Genomic DNA, 27,961 nt, shown 5'->3' with positions numbered 1-27,961 from the left:
CTCCCTTTCATCCTGAGTTTGAGTGTCTTCAAAGCCCTTCTGTAAAGGCTGGTCTCCAACTGGAGCACTTGCAGGCCAGTGTTTCCCAGTTGTCGGTGTTTATACTACATTTTTTTAGATTCGCCTTGAGATAGTCTTTGAACCTCTTTTGTTAACCACCAGCATTATGCTTTCCATTTTTATGTTTGGAATAGAGTAGTTGCTTTGGTTTGTTTGTTTTTTTCACTTCTTTTTTATTCAAAATTAAAACAAAACATATTATCCAGAAACATATCATCCTTATTTTTTCCCCATTTTTCCTCCCTCCCCCCACACTCCCACACAAAACCCACCCACCCCCACCCCCCAGTTCCAGTCTTTGATTTCTTTAAGAATGCTGTTTTCTGCATGTTACACAGTTATATAGATCCTCAAACTATTTAGCTGATTATCATCAATAAAAAAGTTTGTGAATGTGTATTCAAAGCCTGCCAAGGAGTCCAGTTCGCTTTGTTGCGTCTTCAAATACTTTGTAAAGGGTTTCCATTCATCTTTGAAGTCACAGTTATCCTTGTCCCGTAGCTTATATGTCAGTTTTGCCAGTTCTGCATAGTCCATCAATTTTTCTTGCCATGATGAGTAGTTGCTTTGTAAGATGATAATCAGGCATCCGAACAACATGACCAGTCCAACGAAGTTGATGTTGAACAATCACTGGTGATCTTTGCTTCATCCTGTACACTGACATTAGTTCACCTTTCTTCCCAAGTGATGTGTAAAAATTTTCGGAGACACTGTTGATGGAATCTTTCAAGGAGATGGCTTTTATAAGTGGTCCATGTTTCACAGTCATACAGTAAGGTTGGTAGTACAATAGCTTTGTAAGCAATCATTTTGGTTTCCCTGCGAATGTCCCTGTCCTCAAGAGAAAGCTGCACTCGCACAGCTCAGGCAATGCTGCATTTCGGCATCAATGTTGGCCCTTGTGGAAAGATAACTGCCCAGGTAGTGATCGGCCCTTTCCAATGTTACACCATTGAGTTGGATTTGTGGCACTGCAGAGGGGTTGTTTCGTAACGCCACCAGGCAAGGCTGTTTTACCCCATGGGTGCAAGGTGCCTACAGGGAAGAGGGTGCAGGGTGGAGCTGCTCCATGAGGCTTCCTGAGGTCTTCCAAGGCAGAGGCAGTCGCCTATGGAGCTTGCTTTTAAATCTCTGCAGCCAAGTCAAGCTTTGATCTCGCCCTCCATCATCATCATCATCACCAGCACCACTGTACCTCTCCTGCTGCTTTGACCAGAAGCCCACTCACTGGATGTTTGCTTTCTTTGTTGTAAGGCTGGGCAGATCAAAATGCAGGCTAAGAGGGCAGCTTTTCTAATGCCGGTTTTCTCATAATAGAATCAGAATTGTAGAGTTGGAAGGGACTTAAAGGGTCATCTATTCCAACCCCATGCAATGCAGGAATCACAACAGCATCCATGAGAGATGTCCCACCCAGCCTCATTCAAACCACTTGGCCCAAAGTAGTTCTCCAATCCAGAAGTATTGGAGCTGGTCGGTGAGGGTGGATCCACACAGGAGTTTTAAAGTGTGATATGCAGCTCCCAGGGACACGGGTGGCGCTGTGGGTTAAACCACAGAGCCTAGGGCTTGCCAATCAGAAGGTCGGCGGTTCAAATCCCCGCAACAGGGTGAGCTCCAGTTGCTCGGTTCCTGCTCCTGCCAACCTAGCAGTTCAAAAGCACATCAAAGTGCAAGTGGATAAATAGGTACCGCTCCGGCGGGAAGGTAAACAGGGTTTCTGTGAGCTGCTCTGGTTCGCCAGAAGCGGCTTAGTCATGCTGGCCACATGACCTGGAAGCTGTACGCCAGCTCCCTCTGCCAATAAAGCAAGATGAGCGCCGCAAACCCAGAGTCGGTCACGACTGGACCTAATGGTCAGGGGTCCCTTTACCTTTACCTATGCAGCTCCCACCCCTTTAACCACATGCCTGTTAAGATACATGGTGCTTGTTCTTCTGCAACTCTGTACCCCTGTATAGTTGAGTCTTGTTTTTATGTAGTTGGATCTGGGCCTTGGAAATTGTTTTTTTCTTTGTTTTTGGATCAAGCAGTTTATTAATTTTCTAAATGAATAATAGTTTTCACAGAAAAAAATAATCACATGCTTGTTTAACAGTAAAAAGGCTTAATGTGTCAATTTCCAGCACTTTTCAACCGTGGCCATTTTTATTGGAAGGGATTGACATTTGGCTTATATGGTGTTTGTTACCCTTTGGCAGTGTTTATTCAAAACCTTTTTGTCTTTGGGGGAAGACATCTTATTGTGAGCACAATAAAGAAAATGTACAAGTCTGGTTGAAGCTCTTCGTTGCACCCAGAGAGAGAGAGAGAGAGAGAGAGAGAGAGAGAGAGTCTAATTTAGGAACCAAGCAGGATTTGGGAAAGGGAGCTGACAATCAGAGGATTGCATAAAACGCTACAAGACTCTAGAGGGCACTCTGATCTAAAGGATAAATTGAAGGGGCTAGAACTGTAGAGTTGGAAGGGGCCTGGAGGGTAATCTAGTCCCTTCTCCAAGTGTGGAACTCTTCTTTAAGGTACACATGGTTTTCCAAATGAAAAGCGATTTTCTGTTATTCTGTTCCATTCAGAAGTTCACGAACCATTTCTGATGTTAGCACAAGAAGTCTACTCATACAGTTTATCAAAAATGTGAGTAAACATTCGTTGTTGTTTCTAAGTCCGAAAATATTCCCCATGTCCTATTGCTATGTTGACATTGTTAAAACAAGTTAAGCTTATATTCATTTGTTGTTGTTTTTCTCTTTCTGTCCTTCCCACAGAAGAGGATTTGTGCTGGTAAGGAAGGCTAGAAATAAACCCTAGGTTGCCCATGAATGCCGGGATGAGGACAGGCAGCAAATGCAGCCCTGGTCAAAACCTCAACAGTGAACGGGAAAGGTGATCAAAATACTCACTGGCCATGATTGTTACAATGGCAGTTGGCTTTGAAAAAGGAGGTGCAGAAGGCTGCCATGATGCCATGTCCCCCCCCCCCTTAACTTGTTGGTAGTGCTGCCAAACTAGTCAAAACTGTGTTCATGTGTGACTCAAAGAACATTTCAGATGCTTGGAACCAAATGTTTCTGCCTGCAGGTATATGGGCATCACTGCTCCCTGCCTTCAATAACCTGTCTATACCAAAGCCTAAAGGGACATCATGGCTCATAGCAACATATCCCAGTATGAGGGGGGGATTTTCCAGTGAATAATTTAGCTTGCTGAACAAGATTATTAGTGTCTTTCTAATTACTAAAAGGTTAATGGCTTCTGAGTACTTCAGTATTAGTCGTGTACCTTTCGGAGTAAAAGCTCTCACATACAAAGGCTGCACTATTGGTTTGGTTATAAAATGTTATATTTGCTTTATATTGGCAGAAAGCTGGTTGCTTCAAATTGCCAGCCAGTATGATGTGCCAAAAATGGAGTTTCTACACAAAATACTTATATCCTGTCTGTGACATAACGATGCATCTATTGAGCTGTGATGAAATAATGCCTTGTGATGAAATTCATATTCTTTACCACATGGCCTAAATGCCTGCGTTCCATAAACAATTCTTTTGGCGAGCACACAAAAGAACCAGGGGCGACCCAATGCTAAGCCAAACCTCAGTTTGCTTTCCCAGAAACTGCACTGCTGATTCCTTTCCCATCGTGTTGGGGGGGGGGGGGAAGGTGGATGCCCCAAAGTTGGAGGTCATTTTTCCAAAATACAAATATTAAGGGCTATTCATGTAGCTTGTTCAACAACGGAACTATGTTGTTATGTAACTTGAGGGTGCTTAGTATTTCAATCTCTTTTACAAAACACCAAAATATCTAATTTTGGTGGTACAGTGGTACCTTGGGTTAAGAACTTAATTTGTTCCAGGACTTCCGGGTTGGCACCTCCGGCAATGGCAGAGCTCCTCCGATCGGGAGGAACTTGCTCCGTGAAAAGTAGGGTCTGAACCGCCACAGCGAAGGCGGAGACCCATAGAAATCACAGGCGGAAGAAGCCTGTGAACTTGGGATTCGGCTGGCACCATTCGCGCCTCCCCTACTCACGGGGAAACCCTGTTTTGGGGATCCGGAGCGACGTGGGGTGAGTCGCGCGGTGCTTTGAATCGACTGCTTCTTTCACGGAGTGAAGCCGCATTGAATCATAGAATCATAAAATCATAGAATCATAGAGTTGGAAGAGACCACAAGGGCCATCGAGTCCAACCCCCTGCCAAGCAGGAAACACCACCAGAGCACTCCTGACATATGGTTGTCAAGCCTCTGCTTAAAGACCTCCAAAGAAAGAGACTCCACCACACTCTTTGGCAGCAAATTCCACTGTCGAACAGCTCTTACTATCAGGAAGTTCTTCCTAATGTTTAGGTAGAATCTTCTTTCAATTGACATTTGGGACATGGATTTGGGTCAGGAGGGGATTGGAGCTTTGGGGGCCTTTGGATTTGGAGGAAGCTTGAAACAAGATTTGAAATATTTTATGGACCCTAGTTTTAACTATGGAAATCTGGTTGACCTGTCGAGATGGAATAAAAGTGCTGTTGGGTCGGAGCTTCCCCGAGATCTGCTCTCTTGGCAGAAGGCATGTGGAGAAGAGTTAAGAGCCTTGGACATAAGATCTCCAGGTTGATGGACTATATGGAATTGACGGAAAGGACTGGCAGAGGCCGAGACTAGGAAGAGGAGACGGTGAAGAAGATTGGAAAATTTAAAGTCTATATAGGGAAATTTTGTAAAATTTAATGAGGGATAGAAAAATCTTGGAATGGATTTTTTTGGGGCCTTAGTAGAAATGTTTTAAGAGGTAAAGTGTAAATAGGTATATTAGATTTAATGGGGAATAAGATTAAAAATATTTTAAGATAAAGGATTTGCTGAGATAACGTATAGAAGTGGAATACAAGGAGGGAGGTGAGAGGAGGTCAATGAAACAAGGGAATGAAAGATAGAGTATGGTAAAGGTATGATGTGTGTTTTTAAATTGTTTTTGTTTTGTTTTGTATACTTTATGGTGTTTAGATGTTAAGGTTGTGTTTTGTATTGTCTATATTGTATTGTTTCTTTTGTTTCTTCTTTCTTTTTCTTCTTTTTGTAAGTTTTAAAAGTAATAAATATCATTTAAAAAAAAAAGAACTTAATTTGTTCCAGAGGTCTATTCTTAACCTGAAACTGTTCTTAACCTGAAGCACCACTTTAGCTAATGGGGCCTCCTGCTGCCGCCGTGCCGCCAGAGCAAGATTTCTGTTCTCATCCTGAAGCAAAGTTCTTAACCCAAGGTACTATTTCTGGGTTAGCGGAGTCTGTAACCTGAAGCATATGTAACCTGAAGCGTATGTAATCTGAGGTACCACTGTATAATGTGACATATCCACAATGGCAGCTTAACCTTGAGGCTGCTCATCCTGCACAAGTAAAAACTAAAAAAAGACAAATTATTGTAAAGAAAGTCAAATTTGCAACTGTACAGTACCAGAGACAGACAATTAAGCAAATTACTCCCCCCACAGACAGGATAGAATCTTAAACCTACTTTATTCTTGAAACAAAATTTAAAAAAGTCCTTCCAGTAGCACCTTAGAGACCAACTAAGTTTATTATTGGTATGAGCTTTTGTGTGCATGCAAAGCTCATACCAATAACAAACTTAGTTGGTCTCTAAGGTGCTACTGGAAGGATTTTTTAAAAAAATAAAAAATTTTGTTTTAACTACGGCAGACCAACACGGCTACCTACCTGTAACTAGAACTACTTCATTCTGTACAGCACTGCCTCAGCTTTGAGGAGAAAGAAAACGGCCACAACCCAGACTGGGAATTATAGCCCCCAAAGTTGCCCAAAGAAGCAGCTGCAGCTAGGGATAGCTGAGGAAGGTATGATGATGTCCCTTCCCTCACACAGAAGCTAGGAGGTGGGGCAGATGGTTGCCCTCATAGACCTGGCCCTCAGACCTTCCCACGGATATTTTATAGCAAAAAGAATGGCACCCCCACAGATCTATGGGGGCAGCCATGTTTATTGCCATATACTGTGTGTGCAGGTGACAGGATCAGAAAGGTATTCTTTTTGTTGTTGTTGTTTAGTCAAACTCATGTTGGTAGCTTCAAGAACACTGCCCAACCATCTTGTCCTATGTCGTCCCCGTCTCCTTGTGCCCTTATACAGTATCGAGAGCCAGTGTGGTGTAGTGGTTAAGAGCGGTAGTCTCGTAATCTGGTGAACCAGGTTCGCGTCTCCGCTCCTCCACATGCAGCTGCTGGGTGACCTTGGGCCAGTCACACTTCTTTGAAGTCTCTCAGCCCCACTCACCTCACAGAGTGTTTGTTGTGGGGGGGGAAGGGAAAGCAGAATGTTAGCCGCTTTGAGACTCCTGAAGGGGAGTGAAAGGCGGGATATCAAATCCAAACTCTTCTTCTTCTTCTTCTTCTTCTTCTTCTTTCCCAACATTCTTTTTAGTGCTGGACAAATGCTTGCTACCCAAATCTGCAGGGTCATGCATTCCTCTGCTTCCCCTGCAACTTTAGGATGGGGGTGTTGTTTTCTGCTCCTTTTGTATGGGCAGTGCAAATTGGCAAGAACTTTTTTTTGAAGAATGAGGAGGGCTGTGTTTGCCTTATTTGAGTGTGCAAAGTGGCTGTGGGAGTCTTTATTTTTATTTAAACACTGTGCAAGTAAAAATGTTACGCATGGTCACAGCAGCACCTAACTCTCCAGGCAGGCTTCTAGCTCAGCAGCACCCCCAGGGATGCCCACATGACAATGTGTGTCCCCCCCATGAAATAATTATCCAAACATAATTTGCACCCCACCCTTTTTGAAGGCATATTTGGTTACCCCACCCCTCAAATGGTTGGGTGAAAAGGTTGTGCAATGCGCTTGTTAATCCCTACCCTCTAAAATGTACAGAAACAACGAATAATTTCATGGTTTATCCAAGATAAATTTTCCTTTCATGAACACCAATCTGTTGTTATATGAACTCGTTTGTGGAAGTCTTGGATAAAATATTATGTTATATTAGTAGTAAAAGTACTGTATACCTGAAGGAGCGTCTGCACCTCCATCGTTCAGCCTGAACACTGAGGTCCAGCTCCCAGGGCATTCTGGCAGTTCTCTCACTGAGAGAAGTGAAGTTATAGGGAACCAGGCAGAGAGCCTTCTCAGCAGTGGCACCCTTCTTGTGGAATGCCCTCCCATCAGATGTCAAGGAGTTGGATTCTGAACGCCTTGGTATTCAGACGTTTTGGCTCCCGAACACCACAAACCAGGAAGTGAGTGTTCTGGTTTGCAAATGTTCTTTGGAACATGAACGTCCGATGGGACTTCCGCAGCTTCTGATTGGCTGCAGGAGCTTTCTGCAGCCAATCAGAAGCCATGCTTTGGTTTCTGAATGTTTTGGAAGTCGAACGGGCTTCCGGAACGGATTCTGTTTGACTTCCAAGGTATGACTGTACAACCTTTAGAAGACATCTGAAGGCAGTCCTGTATTGGAAAGGTTTTAATGTTCGATGTTATATTATGTTTTTAAACATGCTGGAAGCTACCCAGGTGGCTGGGGTATTATTGTTGCTGTTGTTATGATGATGAAATTCCTTCAGAACAATTTATGGCTATGTGTCTCTGCACATAATGAATGTGGGCACCTTGTATTTTCATATTGTAAGCCTGATTTTTACCTACTACATATTTTTTCTCAAGCTGACCTCCATTTTTTGATACTACAGTTTTACATGCTGAAGTGACCATCTGCATACTTTAGCCCCAGGTAAATGACAAAGCGCCAGGGTCTTTGTCTAGTCACAGATTGGTGATCACCAGTATTAATAGATAGGATTAGCAAATGCAAGCAGGCCAGCAGGCTGCAAAGCTGCTACTTGTCTCCTTAGATTCCCCTCTGCCTTATCAGTCTTGGGGCTCCATAGAAAGAGAGCGGTCAGAGGTTTCAGGACGGCAGAGGTCGGTTTCTTTCTCTTTGCACCAGGACCTGGGGAAAGGGCAAGTTCTGGGTCAGAAACTACAGAAAATGTCTTTTCAGAGTTCCCCTCAGGCACCATGGAGAAACAACAATATCTCCTTTTTGAACAAAGACGCTCCTGTCTCAGAACAAGGAGAGAAGATCATTGGCTTCTATCTACTGGCTCTGGGTATGTATATGGATTTATGGATTAAGCATGCCTGCAAAATTCACAGGGACTTCTGTTGAGCCTAATTAGTTGCAGCTCTTATTGAAACAGAACAGTGGTGCATTTTTACTAAAGAAAACATTGAAACATTTGGAAGCGGGAAGACAATATTGTTAAGTCCAGGTAAGATGAAATACTGGACTTTAACTGGATTAGCTCCCATTCATTTCAAATGGAATTAAAATGGCTTGAGTCCAAATACTTGGGGTTAACCAGCCTACATATAATCCAAGCTGCTCCTCTACTAAAGTGCAGTTGAAGATTCTTTGGCAAAGAAATAAAACGGATGGGAGAAGAATCATGTGCAGAAATAGATGACCTCATATTATCCTAGCGAAATACTGCTGTCACCTATTTACTGTTCCAATACTCTACACCTCTTGCTAACTAAAAGATGTATTTGCTTTGCATGCTAAAAATAATTCAGATTATTAAAGTTTGTGTGTGGTGTATGTAGCTGATAATTTCCAGGGTGATTACTGTGTTAGTCTGTTGCAGCAAATATAAAAATATTGTGGAACAATAAAAGACTAATAAATTATGCCATTTGCCCTATTAAATTTGTAAGAATTTAAGCTGTTTCTGCATTCAAAAAAGTAATCTACACTGTGTAACATTTACTGTTACAAGCATTATTAAACTGTAGACATTTGAGTACAGAAGTTTGAACATACTGGCACTGCTGTGCTTACTTAATAATAAAACAGCAGTGCTGCATTTCCCCCCCTTTAAGATACTGACCCTGTAATATAACAAGCTGGTGAATAGCTGAGGCCTATCATAGGAATATCACTGTTCTTATAGACCCAATATTTTAGAGAGTCCTAGTGTCAAGGTTTTAAACATTTTAAATAAGCGAGACACTATCAAGAGTAAGAATCTTCTTAATTCTTAATTTTTAATGCATTTGATATTCCAAAGTTGCTAGATAACGTTCTACATTGGTATTAGTGAACTAAATATGTGTTTTCTAAGGCAATGGTCAAAATTATTGATGCAGTTTCTCCTACAATTTTAACATGGGAGGACAGCTGCTTGAATTGTTCTTTTCTTTTCTACTTTTTCCTTTTTTCTTTAGCTGATTAGAACTTTGTTTTACACATGAATACAATAATTCAAAACTGAAGTGTTTCTTTTCTATTATAGGAGTGCTTTGTTAAAATTAATTCACACAGAGAATGTGAATACCCATTTGCCTTAACTCAGAGCGTTCCAAACTTTTCATGTTGGTGACACACTTTTTAGACATACATCATTTCATGACACAGTATTTCAGTTTTACTAGCAAACTGGAGGTTAAACTAACCCCTTTCCAGCCCTGGAAGGACCACGGGGAGCTTTTGCATGACAGACATACACACTGCAACTGACACACGAAAGTGTCGGGGCAAACAGTTTGGAATGCTGTCTCCTAACCTCACCTCTCACCTGTGTTTAGCAGAAGGAGCACCTCCAACACTATGTAGTGTGTTGTAAACCATCCAAGATGTTGGCCTTACTATGGTAGGAATAGATGAATCTGTCAACTTCAGTTTCTCTCAGTTTCACATTTTTCTACTCTTCAGTTCTCCCTATCTCTGCATCCGTTTGTGAAATTAAATTTTAAAAGTCTCATGAGACCCGATCAGCATTTCACTGCAGATTTCTCCCAATATTCACCTTACGTATGCAATTTTGCCCAGTACATTTCTGTATGCAATATGTATAATGCATTTTTGTAAACTGTTTTCACTAATATATACATTTTATGCACATTTCCCCAGTATGTGCATTTTTGAAAACATTTTTTGATCAGAGAACACCATTGCCAGATTCAGAAAGGTATGAGTTTGAAATACATTTGTGTAAACCATTTGGAGGTTTTGATGATTAAGTGGTATATAAATCCTGTTAAATAGATAAATAATAAGAAGATTTTAATGCATCCCTGACAGAATTTTATAGGAGATGCTCCCTAATGTTTAATCGCCACTGACAACCACCTCTTAGTTTAAAACTTTTTTTTTTGTCCTTGTAATCATCAGCTGCTAAGTAATTAGGGCTTTAAGTGTCATTAGTGCACTATGTTTGTTTAAATGTGCTTAATTGTTGTTCTAGCATATAACCAGTACTTACTGAAGTAACAGTGTTCCTTGATTTGTCTTAACTGGAGTTTGGGCAGTTTGCTTGTCTTACGTTGCACAACCGCAGTTCTTCATCTTCTTCAGTCTGGATGGGCATGTGGAAAACATAATGAACTAGAAAGTCATAAAAAATGAACACAAAATTAAACCTGAAAGTCTGTATTTGCTGATTGTTTGTATATGTGCCACTTCCTCTTTAAACAAAAAACAAAGCAGAATTGTGGAGAAAGAAGAGAAAACCAGACATATGATAGGGGGCTAGACAAATTCATGGAGGATAAAGCTATCGGATACAGATATCAGCCACAATGACTATCTTTGCCCTGCAGCTTTGGAGGCAGTATGGCTTTGAATTCCACTTTCTGGGAATCCCAAGTGGGGAAAGCGCTCTTGTGCTCAGGTCCTGCTTATGGGCTTCTCAAAGGTATCTTGTTGGCCACAGTAAGAACAGGATGCTGGACTAAATGGGCCTTTGGTCTGATCATACCAGGCTTTCCTTGTGTTCTTAAAATTATCTTCAGATATACTCAAGGATGCCCAATTCAAAAAAGGAAAGGAAAATGGTTACATGTCCAGTGGGTTGAAAGCCTCTTGATAAACAGATGGTCTCCATCCGCAGAATGACGTTGTAGAGTAAGGGTGGGGAACCTCCAGCCTGGGTGCAGGATGCAGCCCTCCAGTCCTCCTCATCCAGCCCTTCCTTATCCATGCCACAGTCCTCACTGGCCCAGCTCTGTGCCCTCTTGAGTGCTTCTCCCTGGCTGGAATGGGTCTTTGATCTGCAATGAGGCCTCTTTGCTTGCCTTGCTGGAAAAAGATGCACATGGAAACTATCTTTTTCACGGCTAGAATGTAGCCCACTGTACAAAGGTAAGAGCCCTTTCCATGACTTCATGCACTTTTGCTTCTGATCTGCCCCACTATGAGCTCTCCCTCCTCTGATCTCTCCCACCAACATGGCCTCCAAAGGCTTCTGCATGATGGAATCTGGCACTCAGATGGGCAAAGGTCCCTCAACCCTGTGGTGAAACTTTCTAAATCCTGCCTTTGCCAAGTCTCTTTGACCCTTCAAGCAATGCTTCTTGAAGAAACTACTTTTGCTAGTATGACCATCTTATCCATCAGTCTACCAGTATTATTTTCCTATGTCTGTGAAGAAGTTACATGCATTTATTTTAATGGTATGCTCCTATCTCCTCTATAGGGTTCCCTGGTCAGGGGCATCCCAGACCTTGATTTCAGGGCCAAATCTGAGGCCTGAGGGGATGTCCCTGGTGATCTCATTAAGCATGACACAATCCTAACCATTATCTTCTGAGAACTAAGTCCTATGATGTTCAATGGGCTATTAGTAAGGCTTGACTATGGATCCTTCACAAACTTATTGTCAACTGCTCTTGAACAGCTGGCTTTAACAATGCAATTGGCCATCAGTACTGCATGCATTTACTGTAATTTCCTTCTGACCTCACCCTCCTCAGCAACATGTATGCTATTATACAGTTTGTTACTTTTTAAGGTACCACAACATATTCTTGCATGTTCATTAAAAAGCAAATAAGAGGAACACACAGTCCCATTCCTCACTTACGTTCAGCTGATTGCTGCACAACAAGGTTCCAGTGTAGAAGCCGCGATAATTATAATGTTGTGTGTTCGTGCTGTGAAGTGTTTCCTACTTGACAAGGGCTGCTTTTTGCAGCTTTTCATTCTGAGCATTTCCTTTTATTTTCCAGGTTGGATGTCTTGGTTTGGGAACAGCATTGTAATTTTTGTACTCTATAGACAGCGGGCTACCCTTCAGCCCACGGACTACTTGACATTTAACCTAGCTGTATCTGATGCCAGTGTGTCTGTCTTTGGTTATTCCCGTGGGATCATTGAAATCTTCAATGTATTCAGAGATGATGGATTTCTGATCACATCCATATGGACTTGTCAGGTAAGAACTAAATTTCTGTGGCTCGGCCAGTCAAGAAACTTAAATATCATATAATCCATGGCCTAGTACAGACACAATGCATTCCCTCCTCACCTCTCCAGAGCAAATTCAACCACCTTTCTTCCCTTGTCACTTTAATCATGGATTAGTGTTACATCTACACCAATGCTAACCATGTCCTGCATCTTATTCATTAATTGGAAGCTGGTTTACAAACCCTGGTTAAGTGGTTAGGGCAGATATAATCCCATACCAGTGCTGCACAAGTTGTGAATCACTAAACCGAATACATTTCACCAACTACATACAAGTATCCAGCATTCAGTAAACTTCCCATTTATTTTTTTCTCCCTGATGTGCAATACAAAAAACAGGAGGAGGGGTCATCAAGTACTTGGCAGGTCGTGATATGTGTCGGTGAGGCTCTGTTGGGTGCACTCTGTGCTAAATCAAGATCAATGCGGGGAAAAAGAGGGGTGGATTTACTCCAGCATTTACAAGTGCTTCCTTTGGTGGAAAAAAAGTTGGAGCTCGTCCAGCTAAATAAATAAATAAAATTTAAAAGGTGCAATGAAAAATCATTGACATCTCTGCTCAAAGCTTGGGAAACCAGCAGGAGATAATGCAACTTTTGGATATCCAGATGACACTGATGTTCAGTGGGCCACTGCAGTACCTGAACATTGCCCTTCAATTTTCAGTTATAGGTAGCTTGTAATCTTTCCCCCCCCCCATGGAAAAGTTGTCAGTTGGCTGCAATCCTGTGCACAGTTAAACTATAGGCCTGCACACAGTTAAGTAGCTTAAATCCCACTGATCCCAAATCAAATCAAATCAATCAATCAAATATCCAGTAAGATTTAGGCAATTGTATTGAGTGCAGGTTTGCACTCTCTTTTGTAACTGAGCTGCATTCGGGATTACACTTTCCTTTGGATTATTCATTTTATAGTCAACTTCTGGCTCCATTTTGCCCGTAAAAACTGAGGAATAGTGTTTCAGAGACCATTTAGCAGGTAATGGAAATCCAAATTGGGCCATATTTTGGGCAGAGATGCTGAAACAAATGCCCCTTTATTCAATTTTCATGCAAAAATGTTAGTCAAGTGACTGTGTAAATATTTTATTAAAACAAATGCATGTCCATAACAGAGCTTTAAACAGAACATATGAAGAACGTTGTCCATTTTTAAATTAAAGAAGAAATGTTTTTGCCAACATTTCTTAAAAGTGTAGCATGAGTTAATTGCCACCTAATTTGTTGAGAGGTATGCCAGATATATCAGGTGACAGAAAAATTATGTCTTTCTGCTGTCAGTGTTTGTTTGGCTGTCATTTTGACTAGAACTCTGGCTTCACAAAACAGACTTTTGCCAACAAAAACATTCCATTTTTAATTATTTTTCTAACCTGCAAAGAGGAAACTAAAATTGTGTTAACAGACTTCAGAATGTGCAGTCACAGTATGCCATCAGATTTCCATGAAATGACCAATACTGAAATCACTGGTAATATTTTGAAGGAAAATAAACCACACCAGAATTTACAATTTGGCTTTACATGTATAGAAATGTATTTTTGCCTTTCATTTAAAATACCTAATACTTGATGTGTGTGATACTTGGCAAACAAACTTTATATACATAGGAGTGAAATGCGTTTGTTCAGTGGTTTGGGAAGAGTCCCTAAGCATTCATTTCATCAGACCTTCATGTAAACAAGATTGCTAATTGTGTTTGAAAACTCTAATATAAGGAGATGTTGCTGAAGGTGAGGTGAAACATGAATAGTACGTTTTTGACGATCAAGTGTTGAATAAGTGATTCTACACAATATAATGGTACACAATAGTGAACCATGAACACCCAATGTAGGCTGGGAAACAGGATGGTGAGCTAAATAATAATAATAAATCCCTGATAGATCAGCCCAATGGCCTACTTTCATACCCTGTTTCCCATGGTGGAAAACCAGATGCCTATGGGTAGCCTTCAATTTGGACATGAGAGCAATAGCTCTCTCACACTGCTCTCCTTCAGCAACTGGTATCCTGGAGGCAGCGTGTTGCCATCATGATTAGTGGCCATGGATCGCCTTCTTATTGTCTCTGAATTTGTCTACTTTTCTTCTAGAGCCATCTAAGTCGATGGGTGTCACCACGTATTGTGGTAGCAAATTCCATCGTTTAATAATGAGGTGTGACGAAGTACTTGCCATTTGTCTTCCCTAAATCTTGAACTTCGATGGGTTCAGATGTTATGAGGAAGAAAAACTTCTCTTTATCCACACCATGCATAATTCATTTCTATACACCTCTATCGTGTGTGTCCTTCCATCTTACCTTCTGAGCTAAAAGTCTCCAAACAATGTAATATTTTCCAATAGGTGCAGCCCTGATCATCCTGGCTGCACCTTTCTATCTCTACAACAATCCTTTTTGAGATGTGATCACTGGAACTGTACCCATTCTTCAAGCGTTGTCACACCACAGATTTGTATGAAGGCATTACAATATTGGCAGTTTTATTTTGCCAATCCCTTTCCTAATGATTCCTACCATGTAATTTGCCAGTTTCATAGCTGTCACAGACTATATTTTCACTGAGAGAGCCACAACTACCGCAAGTTCTCTGGTCAGTTACCAGTTAGTGATTTTTGCTGCAATGTGCATCTCTTTACTCTCAGTTCCATTGAACCACATTTGCCCTTTTATTGCCCATATATCTAGTTTGGAGAAATCCTTTCAAAGCTCTTTGTAACCCTGTTTTTTGTTTTGTTTTACAAACCCTGAATAATTTAATGCCACCTGCAAACTTGCCACCTCACTGCTCACTGCCTTTGGTCTGATCTAAGAGGGCTCTTCTTATGGCACCCTGAAAGGATCTGGCTGGAGAGGCCAGGGCCATCTCCAGAAAATCTAAGGTCCCATTAAACTCAGTGAGGAAATTACTTCTGAGTAAACCTGCACAGGATTAGGCTGCATGGCTAAATATTCCTTCAAAATGGGAACAGATTCTCTATTAGTACTGAGTTCAGAATATAGAGCTGGGAAGGATTCTGTCTGGTACAGAATAGAGGAAGTACCTACAGGTACAGTGCTTCTGAGTAAGTTCAGTGTTTTCCCCCATAAAGGAAATCAGCTGGTACTTTGAAAATGGATCTCACTAACGGATTTATTTAAAATAACAGTGTTAAGACATGCAATAGAAAGAGGCCTGTGGCGACAATAAATGAAAAGGGGGAAAAAAAAGATTTAGGGAATAGTGGGGCCTTAAAATCCACCTACATCTGCACTGGATTGTGGCCTAATTTGTTTACTGCAGCAGGAACGCTCATGATTCAATACATTCTGTACACCTTAACTACTGTACAGTGAACAGCAAGGAACACCGACTAACATGCACATGGATTTACAAACTGCTGTTCCAGCAACAAGCATCGAGGATTAAATTCCGTCTGGGCCAATATAATTCTAGCCAGTTGGCAGCCCAAGAGAGATGGGGAAGATAGGAAAGGAGCCAGGACCATCTGCTGTAGCCAGAGGACTAGGAATACATGCGAACATTTGAGGTTTTAAAAGGCTCTTAAGATCACCAAAGAGGATCAGACAGGAGGGCCAGGAGCTCTAGTGTGCAGTACAAGGTTTGTTTCTGCTGCAGTTAGTAAACCGTTGTGGGTTGCATTTTTGCATGTTTTGCATTTAGGGGTTGTGGGTTTTTAGTGGAATTTTATGCATTGTTTTTGCCTTGTTTGATTCTTCTGCAAACTGCTCTGTGGTTTGTGCAAAAGACGATATACAAATCAACTAAATAAATATAAACCCAGGAGAATAAAAAGGTCTTCATTTGGTGCTGAAAAGACGTTGGATAAAGTTCCGGATGAGTCTCCAAGGGGCGGCTATTCCATAGCCGAGGTGCTACCACCAAGAAGTCCTTTTCCTTAGTCACTACTCACTGCACTTGGAGGGGAACATAGACCACAGCCTCTAAGGAGAGCATGCATATACAAGAGAAGGTAATCATTTAGGTTCCAAGAAATTAAGGGCTCTGTAATCTTTAGACGAGCACTTTAAGTTGAAACCGCGGACAGACTGGGGGCCTATGGAGCTGAAGAAACATTGGCAGTAAAAGACAAAGTCCTAGTTAACAGTATTGTAGCCTACATTGAACCACCTGCAGTTTCTAGACTTTTTTTTAAAAAAGAAAGGCAACACCACCCACAATGCATTGCTGTAGTCTAAATACCAGAGCATGGGTAACTGTGGCCAGGCTTTCACTATCCTGCTGGATGGTTGCAGCTGGTGTATCAGCCGAAGTTGATAGAAGTACTCTATTTATCTCCTCAGTCCACCCTGCTAGCATGCGTCAAAACTGACCCAGCGGTCCTCCAGAAACAGTTCATTCCCTGGACGTGTTTAACCTTTTGCCTTGGCAGAGGCTGCCAAGATGGATTAATTAGTCATGTCAGCTGCAAGGGAACTGACTGAAACTCAGACTGACTTTTAAAAAATCCCCCGAAGCATCAAAATGCACACAGACTACAATCCTAAATGCTCATACTAGGGAGCAGCCTCACATAATATTGTGGGACTTACATCTGAGTAAGCAACATGTTTTAGAGCTGCATTCACAACGATGTTGGTATTCCACGTATGTCTCACCTGAACATTTGTTCATGAAAGTAGTGTTCCGTGAGCAGCGTTTGGGATTCTGGTGGACCATATCACTCCTAATAGAGAATTCAGTCAGTGAGCGGCAACAGGACTATTACCAAAAAGGAGCCACTGGGAAACAACAAGGGAAGTATCATTGATTGGCATCCATATGTCCTGGGAGACCATGGAGAATGCACCTTTGGAGGTGCAGTCAAACTTTTGGAAGGTTACAGCACCTGCTGTGGCTGTAGAGACTGATACAGGAGAGACATGTGTCAGGAGAGAGGTAGTGTCTGGTTGTGCTGCTGCAGATGCATCATGGTGTTTCTTCTCTCTGCGCCTCTCCCAGTGGCCATTCCTCCTCTGGTCACTGCTATGGATACATGACCTGTCTGTCAGTCTCCAGGCAGTTGTCTGCAAGCGATTCCCACACAGCAGGGTTGATGTTTCCAGGCTCAAGTCACATTTGCAGGCATCTTTGTAGCGCAGAGTTGGTCTGCCAGTGGGCCTCATGCCTGAAGCCAGCTCCCCACATTCCACGTGATTGAAGATCTTCATTGAAAGATTTCCAAAAGTACAAATTTCAAATTAAAGCTGTTTTATTATTATTATTATCATGAATTATGTAGGCTCACCTTCAAATGCATCAGTTTTCTCCTCCATGCCTCCCTATAACTCAGGATAACACTGCATGGATGGGACAAAAAGTCTGACCCCTGGATAAATAATAATCAGTTTTTAAAGTGCCACAGGAACATTTGTTGGTATTGCTACAGCGGCCTAACCCAGATACCCCTCTGGAAATTGTTAAATGGAATGGGCGTTGAGAATTAGATTCTCAGACTTAATTAAGTAGTAGCTGAAGCACAGGTATTCCTGGGGATTCATGCCTATATATAGTTCATTATTCCTGACATTTGTATAAGATGGAAATAAATAACAACCAAACCATAGAACTGACAGCCCTTAAGAGCATTAACAGATAAAGCAGGTGGTAAAAGTGTTGAGTAGACACGCTGTGTAAGCTCACCTCAGCATCCTGGTTAATTAACCATGGAGTCTCTTTAAAATAAACTCACAGAGCAAACCCAAAAGCTGAAAAGGTGGAGAGAGCTTTTTCCCTACTAATATTTCCTGTTGTCTACTACTGTATAGGAAAGATAGTTGTGGGGGGAGATTCCCTCCCCAAAAATCTGCTTTACGAATTCTGATGTTGTCAATCTTAGAATATTTGCTGCTGTGTGACTACCATGCCTGAATCTTTCAGTGTCTGAAGGACCTAGATCTATAGTTGCCAGTCATACTGGAAAGTCATACTGGAAAGGTATGGCTAGAGGTATGTTGGGAGATCTTCAAAAGCTGCCCAAAAGTCAATAGAGATAGGAATTCCTGTGGGTTGATTCCTTCACCTCCTGATAAAATGATATCTGCAGGAGCCCCCCCCCCCAAGAACACAGTAATTGACTGGGTATTTAAGGGGTGAGGTGATGTGTCCTGATCTCAAAAGGTTTATACACTGACTAGTAGGAGCCCTCTGGGGTTTCAGATAGGAGTGTGTCCTCTAAAAGGCAAGGGCTTCCTATGGTTATCAACTTTTAGGAAGAAGTGTTCCTGTGTATTAAACCTTTGCTGAGCATACAGGAATTTAGCAAGTGAAGCGTTTCTCACCCCTTATATCCATACCAGAAAAAGCTTCATCTATATTTCTGTGTGCCAGGCTTTCGTTACGTGCACCAGATTTGGGAGAATAAATGAATTTGCTGTCTGAAGCTGGAGTCCCCAAAAACTTACATTCTGTACTTAGCAGCTCAGCCCTGTACATGTTTACCAGGAAGTAATTGCTTTTGAGTTAAACGGGAATTGCCCTCAAGCAAAGGCACATTGAGATATAGATATAGAGTACTCTGGGCATATTGCAGTTTATAATATGGGACTCTTCCTTGTGTTCATGTCTTAGCACGCAGACAATCTGAACAAAAATTTGTTACTCTCTAAATTGCTGACAACAGTATTGATGTAATTGTGGGATGGGAAGCAAAACTGACAATCTGCTAATATTTTCTAATTGGTAAGAAGAGCTGACAGAGTCAATACTGAGATTGGCTAAACATCCTTGATGTTTAGTAAAGTTGTCAGACTTAATTTGCCAGTTTAGATGCCTGAGTGGTTATGTTATTCCACACTTCAGTAAGTATGGTAACTTCTCAAAAGTCCAACAAATAATATTCCAGTCACCAATGTAGGTTGTGGGTGTAATGTTTGAATAGTCCCAATTTGTTAATGGAATATTATTTGCAGGATTTTTGAGCAGTTATTGTATGTATGGAAGAAGAGAACTACACAGACCAAATAAGTAAATAAACTAGCCAAATAAGCTAAATGAGTTTTGGGCTTATGCTCTCCATCCTGAGTTCATTCTCAGCACTTAGAAAATTTTACAGCAAATTATAGTTCTTTGCCATTTTAAGTCACAGTCAGTTATTGTCTTCAAACCATAGTTTTCTGTAAACCAAGAATGATTGCTGTGGAAAGGCAAGAGCCCACAAACACAATGTTCTTCAAGAATTGTTCTTGGAACACCAAACCATGGTTTGGCAATGTTTTAATGTGCTCATTGCACCATTTGAAAATCTCTACTGATAAAAAATTGCACGCCGCTGTCAATCTGCTGTTAAAACCACAAGAATAGGGATAATGCAATAGTACACAACTCCAAGAACATGTAAATCCAAATGGACAGCAGGGCAACAATAACGCAATGCAATAAAAACAAGATGTAAAGTATCCTAAAAATGAAAACAAACCATAATAAAACTAAGAGATAGAAACCGAAAACCAAATATATGTAGTTGCTTTCTAATCACTGGGCAAAGAATCCTGTCTAAACCTTGTGCCCAAAGGACTGTAAGGTCGATGCCAGTCCGTCACAGCACCACCACAGTAAAGGACTTTTCCTACATGCAAGCATAAGACACTTCAACAAGTGACAGTTCTTAGAGAAGACCTAAATGCAAGGGCAGGATAGTATGGGAGAAGGCAGGCCATGCAGGGCTCGCTCTATTTAGAACCTTAAAGGTAGGCAGCAGCACTTTGAAGTGTGACCTGAAGTGAATGGGCAGTCATTGAAATACTCTAAGAAGTTCTATAATTACCCACGTGACAGAATTCTGGCAGCCAAATTCTGAACTAAATTCTGAAACTTCTGAGTTATCTTTACTAGCAGCTCCACGTATACAGTTGTCCAACATTGGCAGACAAGTGTGGATCATTGTAGCTAAGATATTTTAGCAGGTGAATCGTTCCCTGGCTAATAATAATAATAATAATAATTTATTATTTGTACCCCACCCATCTGGCTGGGTTTCCCCAGCCACTCTGGGCGGCTTCCAACAAAGATGAAAAATAAACTAAAATGTCACATATTAAAAACTTCCCTGATGTCTTCTGAATGTCAGGTAGTTGTTTATCGCTTTGACATCTGAAGGGAGGGCGTTCCACAGGGCGGGCGCCACTACCGAGAAGGCCCTCTGCCTGGTTCCCTGTAACTTGGCTTCTCGCAGTGAGGGAACCGCCAGAAGGCCCTCGGAGCTGGACCTCAGTGTCCGGGCAGAACGATGGGGGAGGAGACGCTCCTTCAGATATACTGGACCGAGGCCGTTTAGGGCTTTAAAGGTCAGCACCAACACTTTGAATTGTGCTCGGAAACGTACTGGGAGCCAATGTAGGTTTTCAAGACCAGTGTTATATGGTCTCGGCGGCCGCTCCCAGTCACCAGTCTAGCTGCCGCATTCTGGATTAGTTGTAGTTTCCGGGTCACCTTCAAAGGTAGCCCCGCGTAGAGCGCATTGCAGTAGTCCAAGCGGGAGATAACCAGAGCATGCACCACTCTGGCGAGACAGTCTGCGGGCATGTAGGGTCTCAGCCTACGTACCAGATGGAGCTGGTAAACAGCTGCCCTGGATACAGATTTGACCTGTGCCTCCATGGACAGCTGTGAGTCCAAAATGACTCCCAGGCTGCGCACCTGGTCCTTCAGGGGCACAGTTACCCCATTCAGGACCAGGGAATCCTCCACACCTGCCCGCCTCCTGTCTCCCAGAAACAGTACTTCTGTCTTGTCAGGATTCAACCTCAATCTGTTAGCCGCCATCCATCCTCCAACCGCCTCCAGACACTCACACAGGACCTTCACCGTCTTCACTGGTTCTGATTTAAAAGAGAGGTAGAGCTGGGTATAATCCACATACTGATGAACACCCAGCCCAAACCTCCTGATGATCTCTCCCAGTGGCTGCATGTAAATGTTGAAAAGCATGGGGGGAGAGGACAGAACCCTGAGGCACCCTACAAGTGAGAGCCCAGGGGTCTGAACACTCATCCCCCACCACCACTTTCTGAACACGGCCCAGGAGGAAGGAGCGGAACCACTGTATGACAGTGCCCCCAGCTCCCAGCCCCTCAAGATGGTCCAGAAGGATGTTATGGTCGATGGTATCAAACGCCGCTGAGAGATCCAGCAGAACTAGGAAACAGCTCTCACCTTTGTCCCTAGCCTGCCGGAGATCATCAACCAGTGTGACCAAGGCAGTTTCAATCCCATGATGAGGCCTGAATCCCGACTGGAAGGGATCCAAATGGTCCGCTTCTTCCAGGCGTGCCTGGAGTTGTTCAGCAACCACTCTCTCAATCACCTTGCCCAAGAATGGAAGATTTGAGACTGGGCGATAATTGGCCATCGTGGCCGCATCTAAAAATGGTTTTTAAGAAGCGGTTTAATAACCGCCTCTTTCAGCGGGTCTGGGAAGGCTCCCTCATGGAGGGAAGCATTCACCACCCCACGAAGCCCCTCGCCCAGCCCTTCCCGGCTAGCTTTTATAAGCCAGGATGGACAAGGATCCAGGAGACAGGTGGTTGGCTTCACTCGTCCAAGCAGCCTGTCCACATCCTCGGGGGTAACAGATTGGAATTGATCCCACACAACTTGACTAGACAGGACTCTAGCACTCTCCCGCCCTGTCCCTGCTCCCACGGTGGAGTCTACTTCTTCCCGAATCTGAGCGATTTTATCTGCAAAAAACTTTGCAAAATCATTGCAGGAGATCATGTGGCCCATACTGGGCCCCGATGTCGCAGGTGGTTCCGCTAAATTGTGAACCACCTGAAAGAGTCTCCTGCTGCTGTTTTCTGCAGATGCAATAGAGGCGGTGAAGAAAGTCTTCTTCGCTGTCGCTATCGCCACTTGGTAGGCTCGACGTTGAGCTCTAACCTGTGTCCGGTCAGATTCGGAATGAGTTATCCGCCACATACATAGGGAGTTTCAGCTGCTCGATTTCTGCTTAGTTCTTTTGGCTACCGTCCATCCAAAGTTAAACACTTTGCAAGCCTCACTGACTTAACTGAGCCTCTTCGACTGAAATCAATGGCATACTTCGATTGACTGCTTCATACTCTTTCTCTGTACCGAATGTTAAATGTACTTTTATTCTTCATTTTGTGTTTCAGTAATTCAGGAGCTTAGGAGTGTGTGTCTAAAGCATGTGTTTGCTTGTTCTTTTAATGTACTCCTCAACCACATGATTTATCCCTGGTTTTCAGATACCTACATGTTCACTGATCATATGGATGATAACTCTCCCTGACATTCAATATTTCACTGATATCTAAGATGCTTGTATGCCCTAAAGAACATATGAGCTCACTGGCACCATCCCAATATTTGTTATTGCTTCTGGCATTCTGAAACTTAGATGTGGGAACAACCCTATTACTATTTGTTTTTCCAGGTTGATGGATTTCTGACACTGCTGTTTGGTCTTGCTAGCATTAACACACTCACAGTGATTAGTGTGACTCGCTATATAAAAGGATGCCATCCAGACAGAGGTAAGGTATTTTGGACAACACAACATTATTAAGGCTTGATATCCTGTCTCACAGGTATTCCTTTCTTACAATAGGCCAAACTTGCCCTAATTTAAATGTTTTTAAAAGAAAACTGAGTTATTCCCTTCACCCTGATTCTAGAGAATCTCTTATAGACACATTGTTCTAATTTGAGTGTAATAATAAACCATTGTTTATCATTAAGGTAGCAAGCTGCAGTGAATCTTAAACTTGTGCACACGCACTTACCCTTTTCTCCTTTAGCAGGGCCAGGAGAATTTCAGAAGTTTTTTGCTTCCACTCAAGACTAATCACAGTTAAGCCTTGTGTCCAAACCTGGACAAAAAGTAATTAGTCTTCACTATAGTTTATGAAGCTTTCTTGTTTCAATTGACCATTGTTAAGATTAACCACAGTTTAGGGTTCTGGCAACACTGCTAATCTGTGGCTCATTGAGAGCCAGTGTGGTGTAGTGGTTAAGAGCAGTAGTCTCATAATCTGGGGAACCGGGTTCGCGAATCCGCTCCTCCTGCTGGGTGACCTTGGGCTAGTCACACTTCTCTGAAGTCTCTCAGCCCCACTCACCTCACAGAGTGTTTGTTGTGGGGGAGGAAGGGAAAGGAGAACTTTAGCCACTTTGAGACTCCTTAGGGTAGTGATAAAGCAGGATATCAAATCCAAACTCTTCTTCTTCATTGAAATCTACAGCAAAACCTTCCAACCTAAGGGCTGCAATCCCAATAGTTCCATCAAAGGTAGGGAATCTACAAGGATTCCTGGTCGCACAAATGTACCAGTGCCATTTTTCTTTATTATGACTGTGTGCCTTAAGTGTACAATAGCAAAATGAGTTAAGCACCAATCTTCTGCTGTGTATTTCAGGGCATTGTATCAACAATAGCAACATCAATGTGGCTCTTTTTCTTATATGGATAGCAGCTTTCTTCTGGTCAGTAGCTCCAGTCCTGGGATGGGGCAGTTACACAGGTAATTAATTTCTCTCTAGGAGAAGGTCTTTGTGGGAATTTCTCTCTAAAGTATTTGTGAGAATCTGGAAACACAACAACCAATATCTACAAGGAGCAATTTAAATCAGGTATTATTTTTACACTATTTTAGTCTAATAGTGCTGGAATCTAGGTCAGTTTTGTAGATCCAAGCATTCTAGATGTAGGCATCACCATTTTACAATTTAGACTGCAACCCTTTATGCACTTTCCTGAGTGTAAGCCCTATTTGCCTTACTTCTGAGTCCAATAGACATATTTGGGATTGCATCACTAATCTCAGTTTTATTAGTCTTCAAAATCCCAAACTAGAGCTCACTGAAGGAGTCACATATATCTATCCTGAAAATCCATATGGATTTTTAAAATTATAACTTAGCATTTTGCATTGCTCAGTGGGAACTATTTCAAAGGAACTCCTGTTGGTGGGGGGATCACTTTGTCAGCACTGTCCATAGGAGCACTAGCACTACTGTGATTGTGCATCTTTCATGCCTCACCCACTCAAGAAGAAATATCTCCAAAGGAGGCTGGGAAGCTCTTTCCTTGTGCATTTTTACACCCCCACAACAGCGTATGGTTGTTTCGTTATTGCCACTTTTGGTGGTGGTGAAACCAAACCAGTTGCCATTTCTGTGCTAAAAAGGGCAGGTTGCAGGTGGTTGCTTATTAAAGGTAAAAGTAAAGGTACCCCTGACAGTTAAGTCCAGTCGCAGACGACTCTGGGGTTGTGAGCTCATCTCGCTCTATAAGCCGAGGGAGTCAGAGTTTGTCCGCAGATAGTCTTCCGGGTCATGTGGCCAGCATGACTAAACAGCTTCTGGCGAACCAGAGCAGCGCATGGAAACGCCGTTTACCTTCCTGCTGGAGCAGTACCCATTTATCTACTTGCACTTTGACGTGCTTTCAAACTGCCAGGTGGGCAGGAGCTGGGACCGAACAACAGGAGCTCACCCTCTCGCGGGGATTCGAACCGCTGACCTTCTGATTGGCAAGCCCTAGGCTCTGTGGTTTAGACCAGAGTGCCACCCGTATCCCTAAGTAATAAGTGGTTGCTTATTACTCTGGTGGAAAGCTAAACTAAAGTGAAGATTACAGCAATAACTCTGCTGTAATTCTTGGACTTCATTAAGACATTTCAATTTTCTTTTCCACCTGGAATTCTAAAGAGAAATTAATCTTGATGAATTTTAAAACTGGAAAATCGCAGCAAGCTGTATTTTTAAAAAAAAAAACACCAAATGACTAACCAAGTTCTTTTGCTTCCTAGATCGCATGTATGGAACATGTGAAATAGACTGGGCAAAAGCTAACTTCTCAACCATCTACAAGTCTTATATAGTGTCCATTTTCATTTGCTGTTTCTTCCTGCCTGTGTCTGTCATGGTTTTTGCTTACGTCTCCATCATCAATACTGTCAAGTCGAGCCATGCATTAAGCGGAGCAGGTGACCCAACTGATAGACAGAGGAGAATGGAACGAAGCGTCACAAGGGTCAGTCTGGGCTTTTCTTTAGTCTGCATTGGGTGGAGAAACTTTTAAAAGCCATGGGCTGCATTTCCTTCAGAGAAGTGGTCAGAGCAGCATACAAGGGGTGGGTGGAATTGAGGCCAGTGGTGGATGGGAGCTAAAGTCAAAAACGGGACGGACACTCCTTTTCTCTCTCTGCCACCCCCTTCCCTCTCAAACACACATGCACACAGTGTGGCTGAATACAAACCATGCATTTAAAGCACGTGACTTCCCCCAAAAGAATCCTGAAACCGTAATTTGTTGAGGGTGCTGGGAAATGCAGCGCTTGTGAGAGGCAAACTAAATTTTCTAATTTAAAATGCATGTAAAGCTTTAGACAACCTTAAAATGTGAGGTAGCTAGGAGGCAGATAATTCTAGAGGATTGAAACCTATGTATTAGGTCTGTGGGCCAATGAGACACTTGGAAATACGATCCAGGTCTCCCAGTTTTCCAGGACCACCTTCTTTACAGGGATCCCTTGGGCAAGAAAGTGGAAACAGGCAAGTCTTGTTTTCTCTCCTCTAGGTCTCCATAGTCATTTGCACAGCCTTTATCACAGCCTGGTCCCCATACGCGGTCATCTCCATGTGGTCCGCCTATGGTTACTCTGTGCCCAATTTAACCAGCATCCTCGCCAGCCTTTTTGCGAAATCTGCCAGCTTCTACAACCCCATCATCTACTTTGGAATGAGCTCCAAATTCCGGAAGGACATCCTCGTCTTGCTGCACTGTGCCAAAGAGATCAAGGACCCCGTGAAGCTCAAGCGGTTCAAGAACCTCAAGCAGAAACAGGAGAACTCGCCTTCTCAGAGAGAGGAGAAATACGCGCCAGAAGTTCACCCTGCACTGAGTCCTGATTCTGGTGTGGGGAGTCGTTCTAACACCCCGCCCCCTGTCAACAGGGAGGTGTATCTTGGTGTTTTTGATACCCCGTCCAACAACCCTGATATCGAATGCGACAGGCTGTGACCCAGCTGTTCAAAATGTGCAGCCGGTGAACACAACCCATAGGATGCTGCTGCCCCAATTTCTTTCACCCCTGCCCTTTCCTCTAGCACTTACTTAACATGACATACCAGCTCAACTTCCAGTGAAGCAGGACACATAAAACCAGCACTAAAAGCATGTGTGGTACATAGGGGAGACTCCTAAAAATTGCTGAGTGACTGATTAAATATAAAGATGAGCAGCACATCTAACCTGAGCAGGGATTTGTTTTCCCCTCTGCAGCTGCAAATGAAAGACGTTTTTGTGGGAAAGTCCATTCACTGACATGTAAAAAAAGAAAAACAAAATCGCCAATATTTTCTCCACCTAAATAATATAATTCAGAAGTTACGTATCTTTTGGGCTGGTTTTATTTCTTGCTTAAAATCCTGGCTTTGTTCACTTTGCTTGCAGTCTTCACAACAGTGCATTTACTCAGGGGCCGGTCAGGAAATAGCACTTCAATGCTGCTCCACAGTCAGCCACCAGAGGGTGGATAGTCTTTTAACATACTCCCTGTGGGAGACTAAACATTTCAGGTCCCAGGTGCTGCCTACTGGAGAGCAGTTATGAGAACCAAAACCCTTGTTCTTAAGTCTGAAGGCTGCCACTGAGCCACTAGAGCCGAAGTCCTGAGTCCTTAATCGCAGGTGCAGTTAGGTCATTTTAGACTCCGGACTTAACGGTCTTATGGGGGAAAGCCCTCTTTAGATGGTAACATGTATCAATTCACTTACTTCCAACGCTGCCTGCCAACGGGTAAGAGGGGCCTTCCTGTTCCTCTTCTGAATGGGACCCTTGGACTTCTTTCCCCAAAGCCCCACTTTGACAGAACCTCAGGCCACAGGTGAGATGTAATAAACTGCCCTGCACGCCATATTGACGACCCGGTGCTTTTCATGCCTGTTGCTATTGCTACCATGTTTTCCCACCTGAATTAAGAAGTACAAATGACACCTTTGCCCTGCTAATTGTGGGTAATATGTAGAGGAGGCAGATCGAGGTGAGGAAACGGCGTCCCTCTTTGTCCTCAGAAGCAGCTTCACCTAGCTTTACTGATTTATAATTATATCTATATACCACCACTTCTAAAAAAATATCACAGCAGTTTACAACCATTGTACATAAAACCATATAATATAAACCATTATTCTATTAAAAAAAGACAAATCAAAGATCAGCTAACTACCACAGAAGGATTTTTTCTTAATTGCCAACACCAGCCTCATGGCAAAACCACAACAGATCAAACCAAACCAAGAAATGAGTTTAATATGTAGTAGGCAGGTATGTACCTTGTTTTGTCTTAAACAATTGCAGGTGCAGAAGAACCTAATTCTTACTGGGAAGACATATTTCTTTTTTAAAACAAGGCTCCAAAATACATGGGAGTGGGGGAGACTCTTCTGTTAATTGGTGGGAGGCCAGTGACATCCACGGGTTGCCATCCCAGTAAGAATGAGGCTCCTTTATAATCATTTGAGGAATAGCAAGTTATGCAGCTGAGAGATTGGGATTTGTATTGTTTATCTCTTCACTGAAAAGGGGGGTGTTGCTCATGCAGGGGGGAATAAAATCCCCAGCAAAACCCTAATAGGCATACTTAATTTTTTGTGAAATAAACA

At 42.6% G+C, this 27,961-nt stretch overlaps 1 protein-coding gene across 4 annotated transcripts; it reads left to right on the top strand.

Moving 5' to 3' along the window:
• Positions 1 to 20: 20 nt before the first annotated feature.
• LOC307212331 (visual pigment-like receptor peropsin) lies at positions 21 to 27,836 on the top strand. 4 transcript variants are annotated; one of them, XM_079969539.1, is made up of 9 exons: positions 21 to 211; positions 635 to 840; positions 2,637 to 2,697; positions 8,078 to 8,186; positions 12,085 to 12,290; positions 22,728 to 22,827; positions 23,710 to 23,814; positions 25,105 to 25,328; positions 25,875 to 27,836. In XM_079969539.1, the coding sequence occupies exons 2-9, from the start codon at positions 818 to 820 to the stop codon at positions 26,316 to 26,318; spliced, it is 1,272 nt and encodes a 423-aa protein (XP_079825665.1). In that variant the 5' UTR covers positions 21 to 211; positions 635 to 817; the 3' UTR covers positions 26,319 to 27,836. The 4 variants fall into 4 exon arrangements, with proteins under 4 accessions (XP_079825665.1, XP_079825664.1, XP_079825666.1 ...); XM_079969538.1 differs by lacking the exons at positions 21 to 211; positions 635 to 840; positions 2,637 to 2,697 and having other exon boundaries at positions 6,264 to 8,186; XM_079969540.1 differs by lacking the exons at positions 21 to 211; positions 635 to 840; positions 2,637 to 2,697 and having other exon boundaries at positions 8,081 to 8,186; positions 10,562 to 12,290.
• The last annotated feature ends 125 nt before the right edge of the window (positions 27,837 to 27,961 follow it).

The sequence above is a fragment of the Podarcis cretensis genome, assembly GCF_951804945.1.
Source record: "Podarcis cretensis genome assembly, chromosome: 3".
NCBI classification, from domain to species: domain Eukaryota; kingdom Metazoa; phylum Chordata; class Lepidosauria; order Squamata; family Lacertidae; genus Podarcis; species Podarcis cretensis.
The sequence above is the reverse complement of the archived record's forward strand: the minus strand, read 5'-3'. Positions and strand labels throughout refer to the sequence as shown.

Excerpts from the sequence above, each read along its gene's own strand:
- LOC307212331 (XM_079969538.1), top strand. The coding sequence starts at position 7,883 with ATGCAAGCAGGCCAGCAGGCTGCAAAGCTGCTACTTGTCTCCTTAGAT. Across the intron at positions 8,187-12,084 it reads CTTCTATCTACTGGCTCTGG|GTTGGATGTCTTGGTTTGGG; the intron begins GTATGTATATGG and ends TTTATTTTCCAG. Across the intron at positions 22,828-23,709 it reads AGGATGCCATCCAGACAGAG|GGCATTGTATCAACAATAGC; the intron begins GTAAGGTATTTT and ends TGTGTATTTCAG.